Below are 14522 nucleotides of genomic sequence, written 5' to 3' on the forward strand. Positions count from 1 at the left end.
ATTGCGAGAAGTGAGGTTACAGGGAACCAGACAGAGGGCTTCTCGGTAGTGGCACCGGCCCTGTGGAACGCCCTCCCATCAGATGTCAAAGAGAAAAACAACTACCAGACTTTTAGAAGACATCTGAAGGCAGCCCTGTTTAGGGAAGCTTTTAATGTTTGATGCATTACTGTATTTTAGTGTTTTGTTGGAAGCCGCCCAGAGTGGCTGGGGAAGCCCAGCCAGATGGGCGGGGTATGTATAAACAAACAAACAAACAATTATTATTATTATTATTATCTGGCTGAGCTGTCTACCCAGACCTGGCTGCCATGGCTGACCCTGAGGAAGGCCTCTCTGACCGTGCCACTCCCACTGATGACAGGAAGCTGAACTGGCATACAGAGGAAAAGTCCCTTCTCCACCAGATGGTTGTGGCCAACAGAGATCATGCCATGTCCCTGCTGAAGCACAAATGGATCATAGCTGCCACTGCGAAGGCAGTGCTTCTGTCACAAGTGGAAAGACACCTGCAGGGACATTGGGAGGTGATCAGGGGAGCTTATGAGGGCTTGTCTGTCCAGCAGGCTATGGTGCAAGCCCTTAGACAGGGGGAGGGGGCTGGGTAGCAGGGCCTCTGGGTGATCCTGCACAGCCACTTCCACCAGCAGTGCCAGGCCCAGTGGAGCCACCAGTGGCGCTGCGCCTGTTGGAGAGGCCAGCCCATCACCAAAAAGAGGCACAATGCGCCAGGTGGATCTTTAGGATTCAATCTGGCAAAAATGTTCTTACAATTCAGCTCTGAGTGCAGATCCTGGCAACTGCCATTCTTACCTTCTGAGCCGCTTGGCTGCCGGCTCATCAGCTGAAGAAGATTCTGACAGAGTCTCTGTGGGCCCAGAAAAAGGAAGTTATTGCTTCAGAGCAGCCAAGTACCCTCTAAAGCGGTGTTTCTCAACCTCAGGTCCCCCCAGCTGTTGTTGAACTACAACTCTCATCATCCCCAACTGCTTTTCCTGCTAGCTATTATTTTGGGGGGTGGGCAGGGAGTCATCCAGTGAGACTAAATGGTGGGTGATTTAGGCCCTTATTCACACAGCACGTGAGCTAAATAATGGAATTGCTACCAGAAGATGCAGTGGTAGTGTGATAGGAATTTTGAGGTCTTAGATATATGTTAAATGTCCGTAAGTGTACCAACCAAGCAGGTACATAGATCAGCACAGGAAGATGGACCTGAAACCATTTTGATTCCCAAACTGAGCAAATGTTTTCTCTGCAAGGTCAAAGGAAAATGGAAAAGCCTCCCCATTGTCTTTTCCTTGACAAATCCTGTCTTAAGGGCACATTTAAGATATGAATAGGGTGTGAGCCTGTGACCTGGCTCAGGAACTAAGTATTTATCATTACAAAAGACTGGTCAGGCTCCCCAGGCAATCCAATGAAGTGACCATTAAACAGGTAACCTAGCAGACAGGAGGTAAACAAAGCACTCAGAATATTTCTGCTGCTGTTGTTGTTGTTGTTTAGTCGTTTAGTTGTGTCCGACTCTTCGTGACCCCATGGACCAGAGAACGCCAGGCACCTCTGTCCTCCACTGCCTCCCGCAGTTTGGTCAAACTCATGCTGGTAACCTCAAAAACACTATCCAACCATCTCGTCCTCTGTCGCCCCCTTCTCCTTGTGCCCTCCATCTTTCCCAACATCAGGGTCTTCTCCAGGGAGTCTTCTCTTCTCATGAGGTGGCCAAAGTACTGGAGCCTCAGCTTCACAATCTGTCCTTCCAGTGAGCACTCAGGGCTGATTTCCTTCAGAATGGAGAGGTTTGATCTTCTTGCAGTCCATGGGACTCTCAAGAGTCTCCTCCAGCACCATAATTCAAAAGCATCAATTCTTTGGCGATCAGCCTTCTTTATGGTCCAGCTCTCACTTCCATACATCACTGCTGGGAAAACCATTGCTTTAAATATATGGACCTTTGTCAGCAAGGTGATGTCTCTACTTCTCAAGATGCTGTCTAGCCCTGTCATTGCCCTTCTCCCAAGAAGCAGGCGTCTTTTAATTTCGTGGCTGCTGTCACCATCTGCAGTGATCATGGAGCCCAAGAAAGTAAAATCTCTCACTGCCTCCATTTCTTCCCCTTCTATTTGCCAGGAGGTGATGGGCCCAGTGGCCATGATCTTAGTTTTTTTGATGTTGAGCTTCAGACCATATTTTGCGCTCTCCTCTTTCACCCTCATTAAAAGGTTCTTTAATTCCTCCTCACTTTCTGCCATCAAGGTTGTGTCATCTGCATATCTGAGGTTGTTGATATTTCTTCCGGGAATCTGTAGACCACCCTTTCTGTGATGTAGGTATGATGTATCTGGGAGGGTGGTCTTGAGCTACACCCCTTATGTGATGTATGTATGATGTTTCTGGGGGTGGTCTTGGACTCCAGGAAGGGAATTTAATGTCTATATAAGGGTAGGCACACTTTTGTTCTGGGTTCCTCCTCCCTCCTGCGTGTGGTGAGTGAGGACCCTGTTGCAACAGATCAATAAAGATCAAGCTTACTAGCTGCTTTGCTTCTCAATATTCTCTGGTTGGCCTCTGTTATTTTCTCCTACCAATAGGGAACCTATGTAAGGAATCTATATGGGCTCTTGGATACTAAGAGGCAGATTTTTGTTTACAACAATGGTCACCAACCTGGACAGCTTCAAAATGGGATTAAAGAGAGCAGGACAAGGCTATCAATGGCAGGCAGTCCTGATGCCGCCGCCTCCAGAATCATGCCTCTCAATAGCAGTCGCTGAGCAACAATATTGAGAGAGGGTCCTTGCTCCCAAGCCCCTCTAGGGGCTTCCCAGTGTCTCTGGCTGGCCACTGTGATAAACAAGATGCTAGATTAAACAAACACTTGGTATGATTCAGCACAACTTATCTTCACCTCCTCATTTTTAAATTTTTATTTAAAAAAACACCTCCCTATTCTGTGTTGCTAGAGAGGAAAAAGCAAACTCAAGTATTCTCCTACCTGGAGGTGGAGAATTCGGCTGCTCAGACCCCTCTTTGATGATAGGCATATCCAGCGCAGGCAGGCTCTCATCCGCTCCTTGGCCCTGAGAGGAGGAAGTTGCAGAATCCGCCTCCCGTTTCCTCTCAGAGGTCCTCGAGAAGTCCTGCAGTGGAGAATGCAATGGTTCAAGAAAAGAGAGATGCAAGCAATCCGCAGAGCCAGGCTTGCTGGAACTACGTCTTCTTTATTTGTCTGTTTGCATATTAGAACCCCGAGAATGACCAACCAGAATGAGGTACAAAAGCCATACCTCTGAACATATTCTGTGCATAGGAATTTGTGCTTGGGACTGGAACTGAACTGAGCTCAGTCTTTCCACACACAAAAGGCTTTTGATCCCATGGAGGAATCCTCTAAAGGGAGGTGCTTTTTTACAATTCCCTTTTTCTGCTGCAGCCCAACACTGATTCACCAGCACTCTGGGACTGATTCAGGTGGGTGGGTGCTATGTGAGCAAGGAGAAATTTGTTTTTAAAATTGCTAGTGCAGCCTTCTCCAGAGTAGGGCTCTCCATATTTTGCAGGGCTATCAGTTTCATCATCAGCTGATGGGAGTTGGTAGTCTGGAGAAGGATGTGCTAATTGAGGCCTTTGCTGAATCAACAGCCTTTTCATCAGCACCAACTGAGTTTCACTCATGAATCAGTAAGCTGCAGAGTAGCAGTAGAAATAAAAGCCAGAAGCATAGGAGAAGAGATTTCAAAAACAGGCCAAAATTCACCACAATTGAATGTGGGGAAACCAACACAACTGAAAATTGACCACAACAGAACACCCTCCCTGGTGGTGTAGGTCTGCCTTCTTCATTTTCAATTTTCAAGAGGAATTTAAAAACATTGTTCAACCAGGCTGAAAGATAACAGTTCCTGGAAACACTGAAATTATTAGCTGTGAGGCTACTGTATGGGTGTTTGTTTGTTTAGGTTCTTCATGTTTTGGGGAGTTTTTCATCAGCATTTTGGTGCCAGCAAGAAGATCAAACCTCTCCATTCTGAAGGAAATCAGCCCTGAGTGCTCACTGGAAGGACAGATCCTGAAGCTGAGGCTCCAATACTTTGGCCACCTTCTGAGAAGACTCCCTGGAAAAGACCCTGATGTTGGGAAAGATGGAGGGCACAAGGAGAAGGGGACGGCAGAGGATGAGATGGTTGGACAGTGTTCTCGAAGAGGCCAGCATGAGTTTGACCAAGCTGTGGGAGGCAGTGGAAGACAGGAGGGCCTGGCATGCTCTGGTCCAGGGGGTCACGGAGAGTCGGACCCGACTAAATGACAAAAACAATAACCCAAAATGAGCTCACCTTGCGAAAAGTCTGATTCTGCCGCTGAAAAGGGAGGCCCCCAGGGAAAGCCAGGCGAGTGGGCTTCAAGGAGACCCCAACAGGTGGCGGGCCCAAAAGGGAGTGTCTTGTTGCCTGCGGAAAGAACTGCTGGAGCACAGGGGCCGCGGCCATGTTGAAGCCTCTCAAGTTACCTACCAAGGACAGGAAATAGTGGTAGGTGAGTGACACAGAGAACACTTCAATCTCCCAGGACATTCTATACAAGATCTCAAAGTAGCTGTTTTACTACAAAGGAATTTCAGAAATAGACTGGAAAGAGAAGCTGCTGAATTGCAACTCATTACCAAACTTAAAACCATGGAGAGGCCTGGTCTGAACAAAGACATTGGATTCTTATCTCATTATACATGACAAAGCCATTTTTCAGCTTCTCACCCCTTGCTTTTTCCTGTAAGACCTATTGCAGTCGTTAAGAGTCGTCAACAGGCTCATCACAGCTATCTGCCAATCACCCATTCCCACCACCCTTCTGAGTAATACCCCTCCCCACCTTCTCACTATATAGAGGGATCTGGCAACTTCTGTTTCAGTGTATCTGAAGAAGTGTGCATGCACACGAAAGCTCATACCAAGAACTAACTTAGTTGGTCTTTAAGGTGCTACTGGAAGGAAAATTTTTTTTTGTTTTGACTATGGCAAACCAACACGGCTACCTTTCTGTAACAGAGATACCATGTTAAGTACCAGGCAACTTGAAGACACAAAAGAGAACAAGCCATTTGTGGTTTGGTCACTGCGCCCATGCTCAGGACCTCCTCCTCCTCCTGCTTTTATTTGTATGCTGCCTTTCCATAGCGAAGACTCTGCTCAAGGCGGCTTACAACATGAAAAGACTGACACAACTGCAAACATACCAGAAGCAGTAATACACAATACAGTCATACCTCGGGTTAGATGTGCTTCAGGTTGAGCCTTTGCAAGTTACGCTCCGCGGCGACCCGGAAGTAATGGAGCGCATTACTTCCGGGTTTCGCCACTCGCGCATGTGCTCAAAATTATGTCACGCGCATGCGCGGAAGCGGCAAAACGCACAGTCATGTCTTACGTTTTACGAATGGGGCTCCAGAACGGATCCCGTTCGCATCCAGAGGTACCCCTGTAAACAAAATTCACACAATCACTGTGGAAGTACTCCAAATCAGTTCATGGCTCAGATCCTCTAAGGGCTGCTACACCTTTGCATATATTGGGTTGTAGGCAAACAAGTTCTAGGCAGAGTACAGCCACTGAAATTAAAAGACCCAGTTAGTCATTACTATCCATTTCAGTGGGTCTACTCTGAGTAGGATTAACACCGAATAAAGCCCACGTTCTCTAAACAGCTACCCCCCAAAAGCCAACAACTCATTATTTATATAATGCAGATAGATGCAGATACAAGTACACAGCGCTTCAGTTGGAGGTGTTTAAGATGTAATGATTAAATGGGCGCAGGAAATCAGCCCTGAGTGCTCACTGGAAGGACAGATCCTGAAGCTGACGCTCCAATACTTTGGCCACCTCATGAGAAGAATGTGTCCTTTTATTTAAAATGCACCTCTGGGTTATTTGTGGGGCATAGGAATTCGTTTATTTTTCTTTTCTTTTCAAAATACAGTCTGGCCCCCCACAAGGTCTGAGGGACAGTGGACCGGCCCCCTGCTGAAAAGGTTTGCTGACCCCTGGCTCAGAGGCTTGGTTAGCTCTCTAGAAACCACACCTCCAATTCTGCTACAGAAAGGGGGCGGGGAGAATTACACACTCAGCTTACTAGTTTCCACTGCTGAAACCACAGGTTAAAACACCCGCTGAATTATTCACTCAGATCTTTCTCAGATACCAAGTATCTGGGCATCAAGTATTCTCAAACGTAACCCAAACCTTGCAGTTGACCAGGAAATTTCAGAGGACTGTCAGTGCTCAGACAACTCTTTATTACAGAAGGTAATGTGATTATCAATTGCATAACCCCTGAATAATCAACTCCATAAAGAGGAGAGCTCCTGTTTTTAAAAAAGAAAAGGCTATAAGAACATGCATATTTATGCGCACACATACATAGAAAGAGGGAGATAAAACAAAAATAAATGAAATTTTAAAATAAATAGGATATTAGTCATATTCTGACCATCACTCCCGCACCAAAGGAACTGCGGCTCTGTAGGATAAAACATACTTTTATACATATGAATCAGAAAATGCAACTTCCCTTTCATTTTATTAGTGTTGGCACCAGCTTACCCACAGGCAGCTGCTAAATAATCAGCATTCCTCAAAACACCCCCATTGATTTTTAACTGATTGGAAGGTCAGTGGTTCTGAGGATCTGAAAAGGAACACACTCCGAGCCTTACATGGACTTTCTCATCAGCCACTGAAGCTGTGCTGCAGCACTTTTCCTGCACTGACCCCTGGGCTAACACAGTCACCTCCCCAGAGAATCTCAAAGGGCATTATCTCTTATCTCTTCAAAAACGATAAATAGGAACTTGGCTTGTATAGTCGTACCCCAGAAGTCAAACGAAATCCGTTCCATAAGTCTGTTCGACTTTGACAACCAAGGTGCAGGTTCTGATTGGCTGCAGGAGCTTCTTGCACTCAACTGAAAGCTGTGGAAGCTGTTTGATTTCCAAAGAATGTTTGCAAACCGGAACACTCACTTCCGGGTTTGTGGCATTCGGGAGCCAAAACGTTCAAGTTGCAAGGCGTTCGGGATCCGAGGCACGACTATACTACAGAATAGCAAGGACTATGCCGTCCTGACTTTATTGAACTCCAAATCTCTTCAGACCCAACCAACATGGCCAACGATGATGGGAGTTGGGAGTCCAGTAACATCTGGAGGGAATGCCTGCATGGAGCACTTATAGAGGTTCTCAACCTGTGGGTCCCCAGATGTTGTGTGACTACAACTCCCATCATCCCTGAGCTCTGGCCTTGCAAGCTAGGGGTGATGGGAGTTGTAGTTCATTAACATCTGGGGACCCACAGGTTGAGAAAGGCTGGCTTATCACATGCTTCAACAGCCAATGCTAATTTATTTTATTATTTAATAAAATTTATACACAACTTGTTTGTTTTTAAAAAGAAAAACCTTAAAACATACAAAAAGTTAAAATACTCAAACAAATTATATTTCACACCACGCTTTCTAGGCATCTAGGTAGGCTTGTCTAAACAATAACATTTTTAGCAGGTGCGGAAAAGACTACAGTGAAGGAGCCTGATTGATATCAATAGGCAGGGAGCCGCAAAGTATAGGTGCTGCCACAATGAACAATCAAAGTTCTTACAAGTGTGTAATAAGCATCATGGGGCACCTGCAGTAGTGCCAATTCTGCCAATCGAAAGTTGAGTGGGCACATGAGTGGGGTAAGGAGAGATTGTAGCTGTTACAAATGATTTTAAAAATGGTTTTAGATGTACAGGTTTGCAGCTTCAGACTTGGGAGGGGAGACGTAAAACTATGTGAGCCAATATGGTGGCTGGTTGGGCAAGAGGTGTTAAAACAACTTCTGGATGGAGAGCTGGATGGACAAAAGCCAACCCTCCACAGAACATTCTGGCAGGTGGGTGAAGCCTGGCAAACGACTCAAGGTGACTGAACCTCCAAGCCAGAGACGCCAAAGAAGAATTGGGAGTGAATGCTAATTCAAAGCTTTGTTAAGAGACAGCATGACGTAGTGGTTAGTGTGTCAGACCAGGACCTGGGTGACCTTGGGCCAGCCACTTATTCTCAAGCTAACCTGTATCTTGCACGATTGTTGTGAGATGAAATGAGAACTACATACACCACCTTGAGCCCCTTGGAGGAAAGATGGTATACAAAAGCAACAAGCAAATAACTGAATTTGGCACCCTCTTTTGTCACCATGCAGCAGAACTTTAGGAAGAACTCAAGCTGCAGCTACAAAGGAAATTCATCTTGGCCTCTAAGTGTTATTTATACAAAATACACTTTACTTAATGCCACCAATCTAAGCAATACATGTTACTAGACATCATTTCATATCCGTAATAATTTTGCTATGTACACTTCAACACAACTTTCTAAATATATTCATTAACATTTATCTGAGTGTTTATGGTGGTTTCTAATTTATGTAATTGTTTAAACTGGAGCACATGGCATGCAACAAAGACCTCTCTCAGTGCAGCAAAGTTAAACTGTTTAAAGATGAAAATCTTCCTGACATGAGCTCAAGTGATTGTGGATGCAGGGAAGGTGGACGCGGTTGGCTCCAAACAGCCGGGGAAGGCCAATTCCGCCCATGTGCCAGAGGTTCCTCATGGCTGTGTTAAGAGTGTGAAACTGGGACCAGGGTTGTAGCATCCATGTGTAGCATTTTTCTTGGGCGCGTGGTGCCCTCCCCGAGCCAGCCCTGTGCTGCTTTGCAAGGCTGGGGTCATTCCAGCCTCACAAAGTGGCTCAGGACTGGTGTCTCCTTGGAGGCAGGAAGGGCTGGACTGGTGCATGCCGGGCTCCGATTGTCACTGCCAGGGAGATAGAGATTCAAATCCCCTGTTCAGCCACAAGGCTTACTGAGTTAACCTTGAACCTCATAAGAACCTAGGAAGAGCCTGCTGGATCAGGCCAATGTCCCCCCCCCCACCCCGCATTTTATTTATTTTTTAACGTTCTTATGTTACATATGCATACATTGTCATATTACATTACAGTGGTACCTCTGGATGCGAACGGGATCCATTCCAGAGCTCTGTTCGCATCCTGAAGCGAATGCAACCCACGTCCGTGCGTCTGTGGGTCACATGCGCAAGCTGCGAAACCCGGAAGTAACGCGCTCCGTTACTTCCGGGTCGCCGCGGAGCGCAACCCAAAAAGGCTTAACCTGAAGCGATTTCAACCCGAGGTATGTCTGTACAGGGCTTATTATACTATAATTTCCAACATGTATACAAAGTTTATATACAAAATTTATATACCTAAAGAAAGAAAGAAAGAAAAAACAAAGACAAAAAGCTATTCCAAAATCATATATGTGCCAACACTACGGACTTCCTGTCAATCCTGTTGTATATTCCTTTTTTTACAAATGAATGTATTCTTATTATTGTAAATTTCTTTACATTTTATCTATTACATTCTCATATCAATACGTACCCTTAATCTTATTTCTCAACTCAATTTCTCTCCAACGTCAATCGAATGCTAGTACAGATAGCGATCCTTTACTGTATTTTTGACATATATCTTATATCTATCCCAGGCCAATGGCCCTCCTAGTACAATATTCTTGCTCTCACAGCAGCCAGCCAGGTGCCACATTGGTGTAGCAGGAGAAGGTGGCAAACGTGGCAGGAAGATTCAAGGATAACCAAAGAAACATTTAAACACTTCAGTCAAGTATCAGTATCAGCATAGCATAGCATAGCATATTTTTTTTTTGTGGATATACAACCATAAACTCCACATATCTCTTCAAGAACACTGGCTACTCTTCTACAGATCTCCTTGATATATTGTTGTGAACAAATATGAAAGATGAAAAAATAGAAAGACTTCTTTGTGTTAAAGAGGAGATGAGTCTCTCTCAAATTAAAGGTAAAGGTAAAGGGACCCCTGACCATTAGGTCCAGTTGTGGCCGACTCTGGGGTTGCGGCGCTCATCTCACTTTATTGGATGAGGGAGCCGGCGTACAGCTTCCAGGTCATGAAGCCAGCATGACTAAGCCACTTCTGGCGAACCAGAGCAGCACACGGAAATGCTGTTTACCTTCCCACCAGAGTGGTACCTATTTATCTACTTGCACTTTGACGTGCTTTCGAACTGCTAGGTTGGCAGGAGCAGGGACCGAGCAATGGGAGCTCACCCCGTTGCAGAGATTCAAACCGCCAACCTTCTGATCGGCAAGTCCTAGGCTCTGTGGTATAACTCACAGCGCCACCCGTGTCCCTTTCTCAAATTAGACTTAGTCTAAATGGGATTACCTGGCAAAAGCAAGCTCACACCTCTCACTGAGTCTGTAGACATGCTTAATATTTACCTAACCTCCCAGCAGGTGAGTTGCTGCTGCTTATCAAGAGCAGGTGGGGAAAGTGGTTGGGAGGTCAGCACAGTGCAAACATAGCAATGGAAACAATCCAGCCATCCTACCTGTGTATTTGCATCTTGGTGCCCTCCCCACCACTGCCTCACTCTTCCCTGTCCCCAATAAAGAGAAGTTACTCACCTGCTGGGAGATCAAGGAAGAACCTCCTCAAAACAATCACTACTCTCTCGCCCATTACTGAACGCAATCAGTTCATTCCCTCTACAGTGGACCCTCCGGATATGAATTAAATTCATTCCGGGGGTCCATACTTAACCCGAAAAGTCCATAAATGGAAGCGCCGCTTCTGTGCATGGTGCGCAGAGTGCTTCTGCGCATGCGTGCGACGGGTTTGCTGAGTTCACAATCTGAAAGTTACATATCCAGAGTGGTACATAACTCGAGGGTCCACTGTATTTCCAACACAGGTAGGTACCCGTGTTGGTCTGCCGTAGAGGGAAAGGGACCCCTGACTGTTAGGTCCAGTCGTGGATGACTCTGGGGTTGCAGCGCTCATCTCGCTTTACTGGCCAAGGGAGCCGGTGTCCAGCTTCCGGGTTTATCTACTTGCACTTTGACGTTCTTTCGAACTGCTAGGTTGGCAGGAGTAGGGACTGAGCAACGGGAGCTCACCCCGTTGTGCGGATTTGAACCGCCAACCTTCTGATCGGCAAGCCCTAGGCTCTGTGGTGTAACCCACAGTGCCAACCACGTACCTTGTTGGTCTGCTGTAGTTGAAACAAAATTTAAAAAACTGCTTCCAGTAGCACCTTTGAGACCAACTAAGTTAGTTATTGGTATGAGCTTTCGTGTGCATGCACACTTCTTCAGATACCAAAAGAAGATATCTGAAGTGTGCATGCACACGAAAGCTCATACCAATAACAAACTTAGTTGGTCTCTAAGGTGCTACTGGAAGCAGTTTTGTTTTTTTAAATTGTATTTCCAATGTTCAGGTGCTGAGTGCCATTACTTATGTATCCAGAACAGCACCCACCACCCACAACAGGGAGGCACCAGCAGCTTTGTGGGGAACCCCAATATTTGTGAAAGAACAAAGAACATTTGGGTGGCTGATGAAAACTGAGCATGCTCGGCAGCAGCAAAATGCAGACAAGCTATTGAAAGGAGTGGTTGGGGTGGTGAGACGTGGAATAGAGTGGCTGGAACAATGGCCATTTTGCTGCAGGTCCTACCTGGGTAATTTTAATGTCATAAACTGCCTTGGGAATCACTGCCCCCCCCCCAATAACAGCGATACCCAAGTAAATGAAAACCATCCAGTGTGACAGTTTCCCAAGTATCCCAGCATGCATTGCTCAGCCTCTTCTGCATCAATCCTGCAGGGTTTCCATCCCAAAGCAGAGGACAAGTGCTATACCTTGCATCTGCTGGATGAGCAGGGCCCGCTGGAGCATGGGGTTGGTGTTCAGGAGCGAGGCTTGACTAGTAGCTCGCAGGTTCAACATCTGCTGCTGCTGCTGCTGCTGCTGCTGCGATGGTATCACACACCTGGGAAGGAAGGAGGTAGAATCAGATCAGCAGAAATCCCAGGACAGAGAGCAGCTTGCAAGAAACCTAAGGCAACATTAGGCAACTACTGAATATGTTTTTGCCCAAAAACAATTGCCTTGAATTGACCCAGTCAATTTATGGAATGTTAACTGTACAAATAAGAGTTAATGAGCACTTTTTTGGTACTATGTGTTGCATCCAGTTAAGTTGTACTCAAGGTAGACACGCTGAAATGGATAGAACTAAGTTAGTTATGCCCATTATAGTCTTGGGTCTACTCTAAGCAGGACTGACACTGGATACAACCCTCTATGTGTGCATCTGCCCTAAGTAATAAAGGGGTATCCAGGAGCTCTCTCACAACCTTTGCATCGTTTTGGAAGCACCACTGACACTGTTTTAAACAGATTTTCAATGTCAGGATTAAGTAGGTTCAGAATAATTTCATTCAACAAAGTATAAGGAGGCTGGATTCAGAGGGTTCCTGACAGATGCTCGAAGGCTTGGTTTTGGTTATTATTATTTTACTATTTTTTACCTCCTTGAAAAAAGAGGGCACCCCATAAGACATTATATACCCCTTTTAAAAGGCAGCTTCAAATGTTACCAAGGAGCATGTGGATAGATTTGGGGGGGTGGGGTGGGGGTGAGGCGAGAGACTCTAGGAGAAACACATCTGGAAACAGCTCAAGTACTTGGCACTAGTTGAACAACTCCTTTGGCTGCCATATGGCACAGGCAGGTGGACTTCTGGCTAGCTGGATCTATTTCGTTTTCTATTAAGAGTCCAAAAGCTCCAGAAGAAAGGAATGCGGTAAAATTAAAGAATAAGGTGCCTCTGACCACATTATCAGTCTAGGAATTTGTTTTGCATTCCAGAACTGAACTGACTCTCAACAGCCCTTTCACTCATGTCCACGCTTAGCTACCCCAAGTTTTCTTCAATTCAGCATCCTAATTATATCATTATTATGTACATAGTGAAACCATGTTGTCAAGTGTGAGTGTGAGTGAATGTGTGTAAGAAACATGCCTTTCTGCAAGCTTAGGGACAAACTTATCAATTTTGCAGGACTACAGCTCATACCAAAATCTTTGCTTAGGAAGAGCGAGCAGCGTTTTTATATTTTATAGGGGTATATTTAAACAGACGGATGTGTGCGCAACATTATTATGGGACAGTGTTGACGTGGAGATGCTTAAGAAGGCAGGTCCACACACAGTCCATGTACCTAGAAAGACTTTCAAAATACAAGCACTTGGGTGGTCCTAATTCCTTTCAGAACCTGTTCTTACCTACAAGGGACATTTTTTCATCCTAATTTTCCAAAAGCTGCCATTCAATACCAAGATGTGGCCGAGGAGACTCCGTGAAATTAGTGAGACCTGCACACCAACAAAACACTTGACAAACAACAACATAGCTTGGCTCTTGCGCAGGAGAGCTCCCCAGTGGATTGTGTCCTAGAACTGTTAACAGTATGCCAGCCAACCCTTTTCAGTTGGGTCGTGGAAGGGTTTGTTTTTATGTGGAGTAAAGAACAAGCTGCTTTGTTTGCAGGTGGGGAGCTGAACCAGGAGGGGGCTTACGCTAGAAGAAGCTTGGAATATTGGAAGAATAATATTGGAAATATTTCTTCCTTACGGTGTGTGTGGTGGGGTTGGAGGGCAACGAAATAGCTAAATATATTTTTTGCACCATGAACACTGCTAGGCCACAGGTAATTATGCATGTGCAGATTCTTGGACCTCAGCAATATATGCCAGCAGGAGTTGTGAGACCTGGCACCAAAGCTAAAAATATGTTATTATACAAAGCAAGCGCGCGAACACACACACAAACACACACAACCTTCGTGCATGTGCTGAAGCTTGAGTCCATACAAAAATTGTTAGGCCCGCTCACGTAGCTGGGAGCAAGTCCCATGGAGTGCAATGGGGCTTACTTCTGAGTAGGTCCACTGTAGCCTTAGTCCCTGAAGTGCAGCAAGGCTCGCTTGAGGATACAGTTTAAATACATATGTACTGTATTTACATTTAAAACACATGTTAAAAGGGCCAGATCTGAAATGCAACTGAATTTCGAGGCAGGAACGCTTCAGGAGCAAGGTGCAAAGCAGATGCAGTCACGCCAGCAAAAACTGCGCGGAGGGCGGAGGAGGTTTGCAAGGGAGGAAGGGGTGTGGAGCAGGCGCCTTTCCCTTGGAGCCAGGCCCACGATCCCCGGCCTCGGGTAGAGGGTCTTACCGGCTTGCTTGCTGCTGCTGAGGCTGGTGCTGAGGCTGGTGCTGAAGGAGGTGCTGGAGCTGCAACAGTTGCTGCTGGAGCTGCTGCTGTTGCTGGTTGAACATGGCTGGGGGTGGGGTTAAAAAAAAAAGCGGCCACCCGCTCCGAGAACCCGGGGTAAAACCGGAGCAGGAGGCTCCCGTTCGAGAATGGGAGCGGAGCTAAACGTGTTGCTCTGCAGCGGGAGACCCATTCATTGCTTTCGAGCCGGCGGCTCGCGTGCGGGTGCGTGGGTTTCCACCATCGCGATCACGGGACACCTTGTGGGTGTGTTTGGGGTGGGGGGCGGGGAGGTGTCCCCACCCCTTGCAC

At 46.2% G+C, this 14522-nt stretch overlaps 1 protein-coding gene across 2 annotated transcripts in view; it reads right to left on the reverse strand.

Moving 5' to 3' along the window:
* Nucleotides 1–14522, reverse strand: part of CIZ1 (CDKN1A interacting zinc finger protein 1) — a 36148-nt gene extending 21626 nt beyond the window's left edge. Inside the window, exons 1-5 of one of the 2 annotated variants that reach the window (XM_053373556.1) lie at nucleotides 14172–14522; nucleotides 11791–11921; nucleotides 4338–4510; nucleotides 2999–3143; nucleotides 814–868 (exon numbers count right to left, since the gene is read on the reverse strand). In XM_053373556.1, the coding sequence (XP_053229531.1) occupies nucleotides 814–868; nucleotides 2999–3143; nucleotides 4338–4510; nucleotides 11791–11921; nucleotides 14172–14275 (608 nt within the window). In that variant the 5' untranslated portion in view covers nucleotides 14276–14522. The remainder of the gene's footprint in view (nucleotides 1–813; nucleotides 869–2998; nucleotides 3144–4337; nucleotides 4511–11790; nucleotides 11922–14171) is intronic. The other variant, XM_053373555.1, reaches the window with a different exon arrangement.

Source organism: Podarcis raffonei, chromosome Z, assembly GCF_027172205.1.
Source record: "Podarcis raffonei isolate rPodRaf1 chromosome Z, rPodRaf1.pri, whole genome shotgun sequence".
Classification (NCBI taxonomy): Eukaryota; Metazoa; Chordata; class Lepidosauria; order Squamata; family Lacertidae; genus Podarcis; species Podarcis raffonei.